The 14,500-nt window shown below is 43.7% G+C and overlaps 1 protein-coding gene and 1 non-coding gene across 2 annotated transcripts in view; both read left to right on the forward strand.

Annotated features, from left to right (window-relative positions):
* The window catches only part of LOC115627653 (tyrosine-protein phosphatase 10D), an 84,337-nt gene extending 73,398 nt beyond the window's left edge, over positions 1-10,939 (forward strand). Inside the window, exons 4-13 of the mRNA XM_030523393.1 lie at positions 4,631-4,912; positions 5,154-5,201; positions 5,766-6,438; positions 6,501-6,925; positions 6,984-7,415; positions 7,479-8,876; positions 9,113-9,795; positions 9,866-10,124; positions 10,210-10,338; positions 10,692-10,939. Coding sequence (XP_030379253.1) covers positions 4,631-4,912; positions 5,154-5,201; positions 5,766-6,438; positions 6,501-6,925; positions 6,984-7,415; positions 7,479-8,876; positions 9,113-9,795; positions 9,866-10,124; positions 10,210-10,338; positions 10,692-10,939 — 4,577 coding nt within the window. The remainder of the gene's footprint in view (positions 1-4,630; positions 4,913-5,153; positions 5,202-5,765; positions 6,439-6,500; positions 6,926-6,983; positions 7,416-7,478; positions 8,877-9,112; positions 9,796-9,865; positions 10,125-10,209; positions 10,339-10,691) is intronic.
* Trnag-gcc lies at positions 4,474-4,544 on the forward strand. Its single transcript has one exon. It is a non-coding gene; the product is annotated as a tRNA-Gly (tRNA).
* Positions 10,940-14,500: the final 3,561 nt, after the last annotated feature.

Genomic DNA, 14,500 nt, shown 5'->3' on the forward strand with positions numbered 1-14,500 from the left:
TCTGTATATACTTATATACTATATATTTCTAGTACGCCGTGTGCTGAATACTGCTCGTTTGTTTCGTGTCCTCAATAATAATACGAATAAGAATCTGATTGAATCGGCTCGGACACAATTTTTATAGCCTGTACCCAAAGTGTAAAAGGCTATGTTCATTTTGTGCGAATGTATGTAACACGCAGACCCCACAAAGTATTTATATGCTTGATCAGAATGACGAGTCGAGTAGATATAGCCATGTCCGTCCGTCCGTCTGTCTGTATGAACGCAAGGATTTCAGAAAGTATAAGAGCTAGAACAACCAAACTTGGTATTCAGATTCTCTTCAGACCGAGAAAGCACGAGTTTGAGATTTTTCCGATACAACCCCCCTTCCTCCCCACTCCTTCACAATTCGGGTTTTTTTCATAACTCCCGTAATTCTTGAAAACACACATAGGCATAAACACTTATTTATTTAATTAAATTAATTAAAATTTTTTTGTGGGGTGATTCATTCCTTTTTTGTTTCAGATCAGCAAGAAATTATGTTCCCCTACTCCTCAACATTATGCTCATACCAGTTTTTTACGGTTTTATGGTGAAATTAGAATAGTCTCTTCCACCTGCTACCCACTCTAGCAGCTTTTCTATCTCCGTTAAAATCTCTGATTACATACAGCTTTAAGTCGAATAATCTCCGTTTTTTTTTTCGCACGTCTTTTAGAGTCTTGAATTACATTTTGCTGTGAACCGGAGTGCAAGCAAAACAAGAAAGGAATGCTAAAGTCGAGCAGGCTCAACTCTTAAATACCCTGTACCACCCCACAAAAAAGTAATTAAATTAATTAAATTAAATTAATTAATTTAATTAAATTAATTAACTAAATTAATTTAATTAATTAACTAAATTAAATATAAAATATTTCATGCATGCATAGATACATTTACATTTACATCAGAATCGTGCCTTATGCGTGTTTGTGTACTTGTACATATGTATGTATGTGTGCATTGGGCCTGGTTATATGGCTATAACTTTCTTTCTGATCATTCTTTCATAATGAAACTTGGTATACGGATATATAATTACTAACCTAATGTGACTACCAAATTTTCAAAATTCCAAGAATTACGGGAGTTATAGAAAATCTTGAATAGGGGGGGAGTGGGGGGGTGGATCAGAAAAAATGAACAAACTCGTCCTTTCTCGGTCTCCGGAGAATCTGTATACCAAGTTTGGTTATTCTAGCTCTTATACTTTCGGAGATCCTTGCGTTCATACAGACAGACAGACGGACAGACAGACGGACAGACGGTCAGACGGACAGACGGACATGGCTATATCGACTCGGCTTGTCATGCTGATCAAGAATATATATACTTTGTGGGGTCTACCAAGCCTCCTTCTGTGTGTTCCATGTGCACTCGCACAAAACTAATATACCCTTGTACCCTTTGGGTACAGGGTATAAAAATACCCACTACGAATCGGAGGCGGTATTCAATATTATTTCAATTTCGTTAAATTTGTCCTACTTAGGATTTTGAAGTTAAAGAGCTTTATTATAATGAAAATATTTTGTCATCTATGTGGACGGTTTGTTCCTGTCGACAAAGTTAAGTAATTAGTAGGATGCACCTGTCTGTCTTACTGCAGAGTAATAATTTCTGCGAAATAATTTCTGTTCATAAAAATCTATATTTTCTTAAGATTTCGAAATAGCATTTTCTTTCGAATAAATATCTCGGTTGAGCTAACAAAAAGAAAAACGTTGTAATAAGTTTCAGGAGAAAGCCATTAATACTTGTATGGGAATGATGCTGCATGGTATAGTGGTATGGGAGTATGGGAGTATGGGAGACGTTGCCAAAGTGGCGTAAAGTGCCTGGGGTGGCAACGCCAGCACACCTGCGTGTGCTGACAACGCGCTTGACCAGCGCCCACTAGTCTATGTCCATAAATTACCCAGGGGTCTCGTTTGATTTTACGCCACTTCGAATTTACGAGGGGTGGCTTCTGAATGCCTGGACATGCAGGGCTGCCTGTGTCCGGGAGTGGGTGTAAATGCCCGACTTGTTCCCAGATAACAATAATAAAACACGCACCGACGGCCGAAGTAGCCACTCACACGCACCGCCCGCCCAGTGTCTCAGTGTCTCTCTGGGTCAGAAGTGGCATTAGATTGTGGCTCATGTGTGCGAGCAGCTTGTCTTTAACTTTGTTATACATTCACCAACAGGAAGTGCAGCTTAGCTGAATGTTTCCATTGTAATCTTTATGAGCACGTCCTTAACACACTTCCGCCACCACAATGGAGGTATCTGTGAAGCAAATTTCCATATCACATACATACTTGTACATATTTATTATTTTATACATTTAATGGATCGGAATCAATGCTGCTAACACAAAAACAACCACACATATAAAGCTAACTTAGTAATTGGGCTTTTGTTAAAAGCAATTTAAGCGAGTGGAGAGTTAAAGTCGTGCCCGATCGACTCTTGAATACACAACTTATATGCTCTCTTGGCCGGACCCTCACTTTCCCCCGCCCAAGGGGAATGTCCGCTTAAGGGGATACTTAAATACTTTATACAACGATCGAATGTTTTAAAAAAAGTCCACGCCGAAGAGAGTGTCCGGATAAAAGAGGTGTCCATTAAGGGAGTTTTCACTGTAGCAGTACCCAGCCCTTTTTCCCCTTTCAACTAAAATCAACTTTGTTTTGACAATCATTCCCCTGAAAGCTATATGATATAGCGTACCAATTACAATTAAATAAGAAATGTGTTAAACTATCTTTCAAACTCGATCCATTCAATGGAAGCTATATAAAATAATGATGCTATATACGATTATCTATGGTTAGTAATAAACTTATTCTGCATGCAGATAAGATAGGTTCGCATACCAAGTTGGATGTCAGCAGCTGTTTTGGCTCAAAAGTTTCCGATGTTCTCATGGACGGACAGATTCATTAGCATGTAGCAGGGGCGTGCCACGCCCCTTTCTGCCTGCTACATATTTTGGGCGTTTAGACTTTCTATTATTCCACAGACGATAAGTCTGTTCCACCAACTATTCACAGACCTTAGGTAGTCAGAGATATATGTATGTACTATGCAGGTTTATGAATACACCTAATTCTGTTTTTACACGGTCATTTTTACATAGCGGAAGCAAAAAGAGGAAGAAGAAGAGCGAACTTGTTGCCGAATCCGAATCTACTTTAGATAGATTGCGCGTGCAAAGTTTGGTTTATGTAGCTTTTGAATGGTGGCCAGTATTGACGAAATTCTGTAGCGGAGGAAGGGGGGAAAATTCCAAAAAATCAAATTAACTTGTGCTTTCTCGGACCTAGGAGAATCTGGATACCAGCTTTGGTTATTCTAGCTTTTATAGTTTCTGAGATCCTTGCGTTCATCCAGACGGACAGACGGACGGACGGACGGACATGTCTAGATCGATTTCTCTCGTCATGCTGATCAAGAATATTTATACTTTATGGGGTCGGAGATGCTTCCTTCTGTCTGTTACATACTTTGCACAAACCTAATATACCCTTTTTTCCCCTACGGGTACAAGGTATAAAAATTGCATATATATTTCTTTCGAGATAAGGAACCAATCACCTATTTTTGCATATGATCAATGTCTTTTTTACACGGTTGTTTCTGGAACCAAGCTACCGTGTAAAAACAGAATCAAACCATTAAACCGAATTCGAAGAAGGAACTCAAAGCGATCCCCTTCTCAGGCATACCATAATATGTGCAAAGGCTCTGATGGCGAATAGTTTAACGGCGTTCATCAAGATTTTATTTATATAATGCTAGCTTACAATTAAAATCTTAATCTTCTAGGGCCTTCAGCTAACTTTGTATGTACATTATACAGTATTAAAGAAAAAAGTAAGAATACATTTGTATGAGGATTGGTTTTAGATTTTGTGGTAAATGTTTGTGGCCTTTAAATATTTTTTAATATGAGCTTAGAGCTATGTATTGATCGGTTTGTAATTAAGGGCGAATAGATAATCTATGTGGAAGGAGTGTGTGGCATGAGGTGAGGATATGTGCAATGTTTATTAACGCTTTATTGCAGAACGGGCAGTGTTTAGATAGAGTTTGGTCGTTCATCAAGATATCAGTTGAGATTTGTTTAAAATGCAATTGCAATTTCCATAAACTTTCTAATCACATGTAGCTGCATTATTCACAATTAATGTGTGCAGAATGCAAGTGCGTGGCTAACTGTCTTTACAACTATCTGTTTCGCATTCTGGTGGGGGGCGAGGGTGGTGCTTGGCTAAAACCAAAACGCCAAGTCAGCACAAAATGCGAAAATGAGCAAAGACAAAATAGAAACTGGTCGCACCACAATTTTAGCCACAGACAACGAAGTTGGGAGCTCAGCTAAAAATAATCGCAAACATCGGCGCCGAAGCAGCTGCAGACCAACAAAAATGGTCGGCGGTTCAAGCAGCATCGGTGGTTCAGTGGTAGAATGCTCGCCTGCCACGCGGGCGGCCCGGGTTCGATTCCCGGCCGATGCATGAATCACACTTTTTTTTTCCTATTCTCCCAATTGATCTCGATGACAATACTATATGTACAAATATATTTATATATTTCATTGCAGCACCTGATCCGCCATCGAATTTGTCGGTGCAAGTGCGCAGCGGCAAGAATGCCATTATCTTGTGGTCACCACCCACCCAGGGCAGCTATACGGCATTCAAGATCAAGGTTCTGGGCCTATCGGAGGCATCCAGCAGCTACAATCGCACGTTCCAAGTCAACGACAACACATTCCAGCACACGGTTAAGGAGTTGACGCCCGGTGCCACTTATCAGGTGCAGGCCTACACCATTTACGATGGCAAAGAGTCGGTGGCGTATACGAGTCGAAACTTTACCACAAGTAAGTGGCGGCTATACTTGTAGATCCGTTCTGGGATGGCATCACTTTTTATTTGTAGCGGTGTTTCGAATCAATAACAAACATTAGTTTCGTACTATTTTTATATAATTTTTGGTGATGGTGCTCTATGTGTTAACTAAAACCGGTCATTTGTTTCTCCTCCTCCTCCTTTATTAACTTGTTTAATGCCTTGTAACTAAACTGAATATGTAATTAAAAATAAATAAATAAACGCATAAAGGTCGACGGACGCGGCATAAAGAATTACTGGATATTAAAATATTGAGAGGTAATGTAAACTAAGTATTGTTACAAGTATATGTACGAGATATATGTATACTATGCATGGAAGAAATCATTTAACAACAGCTAACTAATACTATAGCAGCTAAAAAATTGAAGCTAACTTTGTAAAGTCAAGGCGAAGCGCCGGCGGGCTGGCCAATCGGCCAAGGGCTGTGCTTGGCAGCATGCAACCCTGACCTAAACCAACTGACCACAAACCATTGCGCTTTGGCACACGGCCAATTCATTTTAAGCCAGAAATTGCAAAACCGCATGCACTTTCCTTCAACCACTCCCTCACTCCCTCACTCACTCACTCGCACAACGAAACAATTTAACAAGCCAGCCAGCTAGTCAGCCAGCCAACCACTCCCGCCAGGCCTGGCCAAAATATTTGCCAAGCCACAAAGTGCATGCGAACAACAGCAACAACAACAACAACTACAATAATAACTAGAGACCAAAGCAATAGCTCTGAGTACGCCATATTGACCAATATTTCTAACACAAAGCATCGTTTGTTTATTCATGCCCCATCCACACTGCCACTGCCACTGCCGACCCACAGAGCCAAACACTCCGGGGAAATTCATTGTCTGGTTTCGTAATGAGACTACGCTGCTGGTGCTGTGGCAGCCACCCTACCCGGCCGGCATTTATACGCACTACAAGGTCTCCATAGAGCCGCCGGATGCCAACGACAGTGTTTTGTATGTGGAGAAGGAGGGCGAGCCGCCGGGGCCAGCGCAGGCGGCCTTTAAGGGTCTGGTGCCCGGTCGTGCATACAATATTTCGGTGCAAACCATGTCTGAGGATGAGATATCCTTGCCAACGACAGCGCAATATCGCACAGTGCCGCTCCGACCGCTGAACGTCACCTTTGACAAGGATTACATCACCTCCAATTCGTTTCGAGTGCTTTGGGAGGCGCCCAAGGGTGTCTCCGAGTTTGACAAATACCAGGTGTCGGTAGCCACCACACGTCGACAATCGACAGTGGCACGCAGCAATGAACCGATTGCCTACTTCGACTTCCGTGATATCGCTGAGCCAGGCAAAACGTTCAATGTGATCGTCAAGACAGTCTCCGGGAAGGTGACATCCTGGCCAGCAACTGGCGATGTTACATTGCGACCACTGCCAGTGCGTAATCTGCGCTCTTTCAACGATGACAAGACCAATACGATGATCATAACATGGGAGGCGGATCCGGCCAGCACGCAGGACGAGTATCGCATAGTGTAAGTAAATGGATGCATCAAGGACCCGTTCCCTTTTTAACTTTCTTCTTCTTCTTTCGTAGATACCACGAGCTAGAAACTTTCAATGGCGACACCAGCACTCTAACTACGGATCGCACACGCTTCACACTCGAGAGTCTTCTACCCGGACGCAATTATTCGCTATCTGTGCAGGCTGTATCCAAAAAAATGGAATCTAATGAGACAACCATTTTTGTTGTAACACGCCCTTCATCGCCGATTATTGAGGACCTTAAGAGCATCAAGATGGGCTTGAATATTAGCTGGAAGAGCGACGTGAACTCCAAGCAGGAACAGTACGAGGTGCTATACTCTCGCAACGGCACCTCGGAGGTGCGCACGCTCATCACCAAGGAATCGCGACTAGTAATCAAGAATTTACAGCCCGGCGCCGGCTACGAGGTCAAAGTGTTTGCCGTGAGTCACGAACTTCGCAGCGAACCGCATGCCTACTTCCAAGCAGTGTGTAAGTATTTGCCTAAACTAGTCGTTGAATCATGACGTTATCGTTTGTCCGCCTTTAGTTCCCAACCCACCACGCAATATGACCATCGAAACAGTTCGGAGCAACTCAGTGCTGGTGCACTGGTCGCCGCCAGAGAGTGGAGAATTCACAGAGTATTCTATACGGTATCGCACCGACAGTGAACAGCAGTGGGTGCGACTTCCAAGTGTGCGCTCTACTGAGGCGGACATTACAGACATGACCAAGGGCGAGAAATACACTATACAGGTCAATACCGTAAGCTTCGGTGTAGAGAGCCCCAATCCGCAGGAAGTGAACACCACAGTGCCACCAAATCCTGTTTCCAACATCATACAATTGGTAGACTCGCGAAATATAACGTTGGAGTGGCCCAAGCCCGAGGGACGGGTAGAGTCGTATATACTGAAGTGGTGGCCGACTGAAAATCCTAGCAGGGTGCAAACAAAGAACGTCTCAGAGAATAAGTCGGGTGAGTGAGGTTAAGAATGCACTATTAAGGCAACGTCTTTAATTGGTGTTTCCTGTTTTACAGCTGATGATCTGTCTACGGTGCGGGTCCTTATTGGGGATCTGATGCCGGGCGTCCAGTACAAGTTTGACATTCAGACAACGTCCTATGGCATTTTATCCGGTATTACCAACCTCTATCCGCGCACTATGCCTCTCATTCAGTCCGACGTGGTTGTCGCCAATGGTGAGAAAGAGGACGAGCGGGAAACTATTACGCTGTCCTACACTCCCACGCCGCAGTCCTCTTCAAAGTTCGACATCTATCGGTTCTCATTGGGCGATGCAGAGATCAAGGACAAGGAGAAGCTAGCCAATGACACCGATCGCAAGGTTACCTTCACCGGCCTCGTGCCGGGCCGGCTATACAACATTACCGTATGGACGGTGAGCGGAGGTGTTGCTAGTCTGCCCATACAACGCCAGGATCGCCTCTATCCGGAGCCAATTACCCAACTACATGCCACTAACATCACGGATACGGAGATCTCGTTGCGCTGGGATCAGCCCAAGGGCGAGTACAATGATTTCGACATTGCCTACCTCACGGCCGACAATCTGCTGGCCCAGAACATGACTACCCGCAACGAAATAACAATCACTGATTTACGACCGCATCGTAACTATACATTCACCGTTGTCGTGCGCTCCGGCACTGAGTCATCTGTGTTGCGCAGCAGCTCACCGCTTTCAGCAAGCTTTACCACTAATGAGGCTGTGCCGGGTCGCGTCGAACGCTTCCATCCCACCGATGTACAGCCCAGCGAGATTAACTTCGAGTGGTCTTTGCCTTCTAGCGAGGCCAACGGCGTCATACGTCAGTTCTCCATAGCCTACACCAACATCAACAACCTTACCGATGCAGGTGTACAGGACTTTGATTCGGAGGAATCCTTTGGTGTCATTAAGAACCTCAAGCCAGGCGAAACCTATGTCTTTAAAATCCAGGCCAAGACGGCCATAGGCTATGGACCAGAACGCGAGTACAAGCAAACTATGCCCATATTGGCACCGCCTCGTCCTGCCACCCAAGTGGTTCCCACAGAGGTGTACCGCAGCTCTTCCACTATACAGATACGCTTCCGCAAGAACTATTTCTCGGACCAGAACGGCCAGGTGCGCATGTACACAATTATTGTGGCCGAGGACGATACAAAGAATGCGTCCGGCTTAGAGATGCCCAGTTGGCATGACGTGCAGTCGTATAGCGTGTGGCTCCCCTACCAAGCTATCGATCCGTACTATCCATTTGAGAATCGCTCTGTAGAAGACTTTACCATTGGCACTGAAAACTGCGACAATCACAAGATCGGCTACTGCAATGGGCCTCTGAAATCAGGAACTACATATCGCGTGAAGGTGCGAGCCTTTACGGGACCAGACAAGTTTACGGACACAGCCTACAGCTTTCCGATACAGACAGGTGAGTCGTAGGACCTCAGCTAGTATTAAAATATTTCGTAAATTCAATTCATGAAATTATTGTCCAAATATTGTCATCTTATTTATGTCTTGCCTGCGGCTCTATGTGTATTCATAGATCTGCTAAGCTCACCGGGTAAGCTCGCTTAACGCACCTTTTTGGTCGGTTTTATGACAAAATATATAAACTCATCACTTTTCTTTTTATTTCTCTATTCCATAAATTATTGCTCACAGATCAAGACAATACCTCGCTGATCGTGGCTATTACGGTGCCGCTAACCATTATTTTGGTGCTGCTCGTCACGCTCGTCTTTTATAAGCGCCGTCGCAACAATTGCCGCAAGACCACAAAGGACTCTCGCGCCAACGACAACATGTCCCTGCCGGACAGCGTCATCGAACAAAATCGCCCCATTCTGATCAAAAACTTTGCCGAGCACTATCGTCTGATGTCCGCCGACTCCGATTTCCGGTTCAGCGAGGAATTTGAAGAGCTTAAACATGTTGGCCGTGATCAGCCATGCACGTTTGCCGATCTACCGTGCAATCGACCCAAGAATCGCTTCACCAACATCCTACCGTACGATCATTCGCGTTTCAAGCTTCAGCCAGTGGACGACGATGAGGGCTCCGACTACATCAATGCTAACTACGTGCCCGGCCACAATTCGCCACGTGAGTTCATTGTCACCCAGGGTCCGCTGCACTCGACACGTGACGACTTCTGGCGCATGTGCTGGGAGAGCAATTCGCGTGCTATTGTCATGTTGACGCGGTGCTTCGAGAAAGGGCGCGAGAAGTGCGACCAGTACTGGCCTAATGATACGGTACCAGTATTCTATGGCGACATCAAGGTGCAAATACTGAATGACAGCCATTACGCCGACTGGGTCATGACCGAGTTCATGCTGTGCAGGGTAAGTGTAGCGCAGGTCGGCTCTCTCAGCGACAATTTTTTCTAAGACCACCTCTTTAATCCGCATACAGGGCAGTGAACAGCGTATTTTACGGCACTTCCACTTCACAACTTGGCCCGATTTCGGAGTGCCTAACCCGCCTCAGACTTTGGTGCGCTTTGTACGCGCCTTCCGGGATCGCATCGGTGCCGAACAACGGCCCATTGTGGTGCACTGCAGCGCCGGCGTCGGACGCTCAGGCACTTTCATTACCCTAGATCGGATATTGCAGCAAATCAATACGTCGGACTATGTGGACATTTTCGGCATTGTCTATGCCATGCGCAAAGGTTTGTCTACGCCTTACGCTAAACTACGAACCACGTAACTGATCTCTCTTTCTCTCTCGCTCCGTCTCTTTCTAATGATAAGCAGAACGCGTCTGGATGGTGCAAACGGAGCAACAATACATCTGCATACATCAGTGTTTGCTGGCCGTGCTCGAGGGCAAAGAGAATATAGTGGGCCCCGCACGTGAAATGCACGATAACGAGGGCTACGAAGGTAAGTCAGTCGCACAAACTGCAAAAGCACGCGCGCTCTCTGCTCAGACGCTCCTAACTAATTCCCAACCCCAGATCAAGCCAGTCGCAAGGCGTTAATTTAACGGTTTCGGTTTTCAATTTCCTCTTATTGTGTACCACAAACGACTAATTAAACAAATATGTTCGATTTATTTTCGTTTTAAACACTGGTGCTGGTTAACTAACATTGAACAAAAACAACAACTATTTCTCTGTTCTCTCTTCCCACGAAAAAAAAACAAAAAAAAAACACACACACACAACACGTCTAACCCACACACAAACACATATAAAAATATATACATACACGCTTAACCCGATCCATGCAAGCAGCCCAAGGAGCTCAAATGGATGAGCATGGCGCCATAATTGCCACCATTGAGGGCCACATGCACGATCTTCAGCAGGCCGAGGCGGAGGCGATCGATGATGAGAATGCGGCGATCATACACGACGACCAACAGCCACTGACCAGCAGCTTTAGCGCAAGTCTAGTGCCTGCCCATAGCGCCTCGATGAGCTCGTTTAGCGCCGCCGTTGTGGCCGCCGCCGCTGCGTCCGCAGACGGACCTGACAGATGACATTCGGTTGTCAACCAGAGCGATAACAACAACTCCGTGGTTATCGTGCTGGTTGACAACAAGCCCAGCTCGATGATCTGCAAGGAGGGTGCCATCGATGTCATCAGCATCAATGGCCACACAGGCGTTAATGGCGGCGGTGGTGGCAACGGAACCGGCAACCCAGATGCACCGCCGATGTCAGCATTAAGCAACGGCTACAATACGCTCCAGCATCGTCGCAAGTCGCAGCTAATCACCTTTAGCGCATCGTCCTGTGATATCAAGAACAGTCTAAGCCATGAGCTCATTACCAACGGTGGTGGTGGTGGCGGTGGCGGTGGCACAGGAAGTGCAAGGGCCAGCATTGTCGGCGGCAGTCGGGCCAATGTCCGCCTTAGCTTTGCCGAGGAGGATGTCATGATTGTGCCACAGCAGCAGGCACATGGCCAGCAGCCACATGGCCAACAGAGCCAACAACACTCTCAGCACGCTTCCATAGGCTCGGCCAACGGCACCGAGCTGAATGGCACCGTCGGCCTGGGCGATGATGAAGTCTTTCGCCGGCGCTCTCTGGTGGACGTGGAAGTGGGCGTGGAAATTGGCGAAGAGGGTGAAGTGGTGGTGGTGGCTGTGGAGGAGGAGCTAGAGGAGGATGTCGAGCTCTACATACACGACGAATTCGAGACGCACATAGACACCAAGTCGAACAATGCCAACGACGATAGCGGCGGAGGCAGCTACGAGGACTCACATGCTCTACACAGCTCGCTGGGGGGCAGCAATCGGAACAGCCTCGAGAAGGATGACGACGACATCGAGGTGGATGTGATCAGCACGGATGTCAGCTGCTACGATCAGCTGCTGGGCAGCAGCTGCAACACTCGAAATGGCGACGACGACGATATTGCCACGCTCGTCGGCGATGGGGACAACTACACAAAGCTCTGCAAGACGGCGGGCCTAGTGGGCGGGGGTATTACGAGTATTAGTGCCGGCGGAGCTCAAGTCATAAGTGTTGGGGACGGCAGCGGGGGTGGTGGTGGTGGTGGCAGCGGTGGCGGCATTATTTACGCCAATCCTTTCATGGGTTTGTAGACAAAACCAAAAACAACATTTGTGTGCATGCCTCCAAACTTTTTATTTAACTATGTATGTATGTACTACTAATCCACTCATTTGTATAGTTTTGTACTATCTACTTAGTTCACTAAAGTGTGGTCAGACAGGTAAAAAATTTGCACACAAATTCAACAAAAATATAAGAAACAACAAAAACATTCTCTTTGGAACCTACTTTGCAAAGCCCACAACTTGGCCAATTTGCGTGCAAATTATTTGCACGTTTGACCGTAGCCGTACTTACCGATTCACTCTCTAACACTGGGAAATACTCATTCTCGCTTCTAATATTTGAATGTGTTCTGGAATTAGCGTCCACTTTCATGGAAATCCAAACACATGTTTAGAATAAGTGCACCGGCATGTCCAATTCTCTTTAAACTTTTTAGTGAGCTATATTACAAGTATTTTTGGCAATCGCATGCTGTTCACCTTTTGTTTTACATCTCGCTTGTTGTTCGGCTTGTTGTTAACACCGATATCTGGCGATCGTTCCTAACGATTTTTAATTTAATTGCAGATGACGAAGGCATTGCCGAGTCCGGCATGTGAGCAGCGAGAAGGTAGCCCGCGTGTCAAACTACATAATATTTACTTAAGTAACTCAAACAACGCTTGATATTATACATATATACTAGACATAGATCTACATATATACAACACATACACACACATACATACGCGTATTGTAGTGTATATGTATTAAAAAAAAAAAGAAGACATATATCCAACTCACTGAGACAGACGACGACCCACACCCACAGCCAAACAACTCGAATGAATGGAATGCAGAAATCTCGCCGAATGTGCAACAAATCGGCATAACTCTATTATAAATATATATATACGTGCATATATAGTATATACTGGTATACATACATATGTATTACTTATACTTGAAGCTCGGACATAGTACGCATACGCATTGCGTATACGTACTTCGTATGAATCTAACCAATTTTTGCAATTTACATTTATATATAAATATATACACATATACTATATATACACATAAAACATACAATATATTTGTAATTGCTGATTATTGTGAAATATTTTTACGTTAGCCACAATTTTTGTATGTTATATCTTCCAATTTTTTTTACACTAAATGTTAGTTGAAATTAAATGTGCAGCTTCGTGTAGTTCAGCTAAAAGGAGCGCCAAGTGTTTTTTGATATGCATATATATATATATATATATATATATGTATATGAGTATATATGTATATACACAAATATATACATGTATATGTATACATATATACATAAATGCATAAATATGTATAAAACAACTAGGCATTAATTAATCTAAGCACTGCTTAAGGCCGTCTCGAGCAGCGCATATACACACTCATCTTTAGATATATATATATATATATATATATATATATATATATATATATATATATATATATATATATATAAATCAGTATATATGTGTATACTAATGTATGTATGTAAAGTGCAGCAATTCAGTTACATAGTTTTAAATGTTGATACATTTGGCAAACGCTTGTTGGATAGTCATCCAACAGGCCACATAGACTTAGGCCCAATACTTTTTTTTTTGTCGTCATTTTAATACCTAAAGCAAGAAAACCGTATATTGTATATTGATGTAACTCTTATGTGTATGTATGTGCTACTTTAACTGTGTTTAATTATACGAAACTTTTATAGAACGGAACTGTTTTGTGTTTTATTTATTTATTGTACGTTTGCTTTCATTTCAGTTTCGCTTTCATTTCTTAACTGTTACTTTCTTCTTCTTTCCTTGACATTTTTCTAAGCTTAAAAGCTTAACAGCGCGCCTAACATTTATCCAAGCTGGCTAACAGCGCGCAGTACTGTTAATGAACAAGGCGCTGTTAAGTTGGCAGGAAACCAAAACCCTACCGTAAATTTCAACACCGATTTCAAATGCACTACAACAAGAACAACTACAATAACAACAGCACAACTACAACAACAAATGACCAACGCATTTTCTAAGGCGATAATCATTTACACATAATAAAACGTACCAATATTTTTTTTGTATTTTAAAAAAAAATAAAGATAAAAATAAAATAAAAACAAATACAATGTCCCACTTATATCAAAAATCAAAGTAATTATATTTTAATGAAAAATTCCATAACATAGAGAAATGTTCGAAAATGCCGAACGGTGCCAAAATGCAATAAAAACCAATACAATAGTAGCAAAAATAAACTAAAACAACATACATAAAGGATATGTAGCAAAAATGATTTGCACACTATACCGTACATACTATATATCAAATAAAATCGAAAACAATGAAACAACTTACTTTAAGCATTGAATGTGAAAAGTGCAATAGAACCGTTACATACTAGTATAGTTAAAATACAACGAATGCAAGCCACAGCCCCAGCCCGAGCCGAGCCGAGCCTCGAAACCATTATCCTAGCCAGGGGCGAGAGGGGCCACTGCA

Source organism: Scaptodrosophila lebanonensis, unplaced genomic scaffold (assembly GCF_003285725.1).
Source record: "Scaptodrosophila lebanonensis strain 11010-0011.00,11010-0021.00 unplaced genomic scaffold, SlebRS2 tig00000096-arrow-pilon, whole genome shotgun sequence".
Classification (NCBI taxonomy): Eukaryota; Metazoa; Arthropoda; class Insecta; order Diptera; family Drosophilidae; genus Scaptodrosophila; species Scaptodrosophila lebanonensis.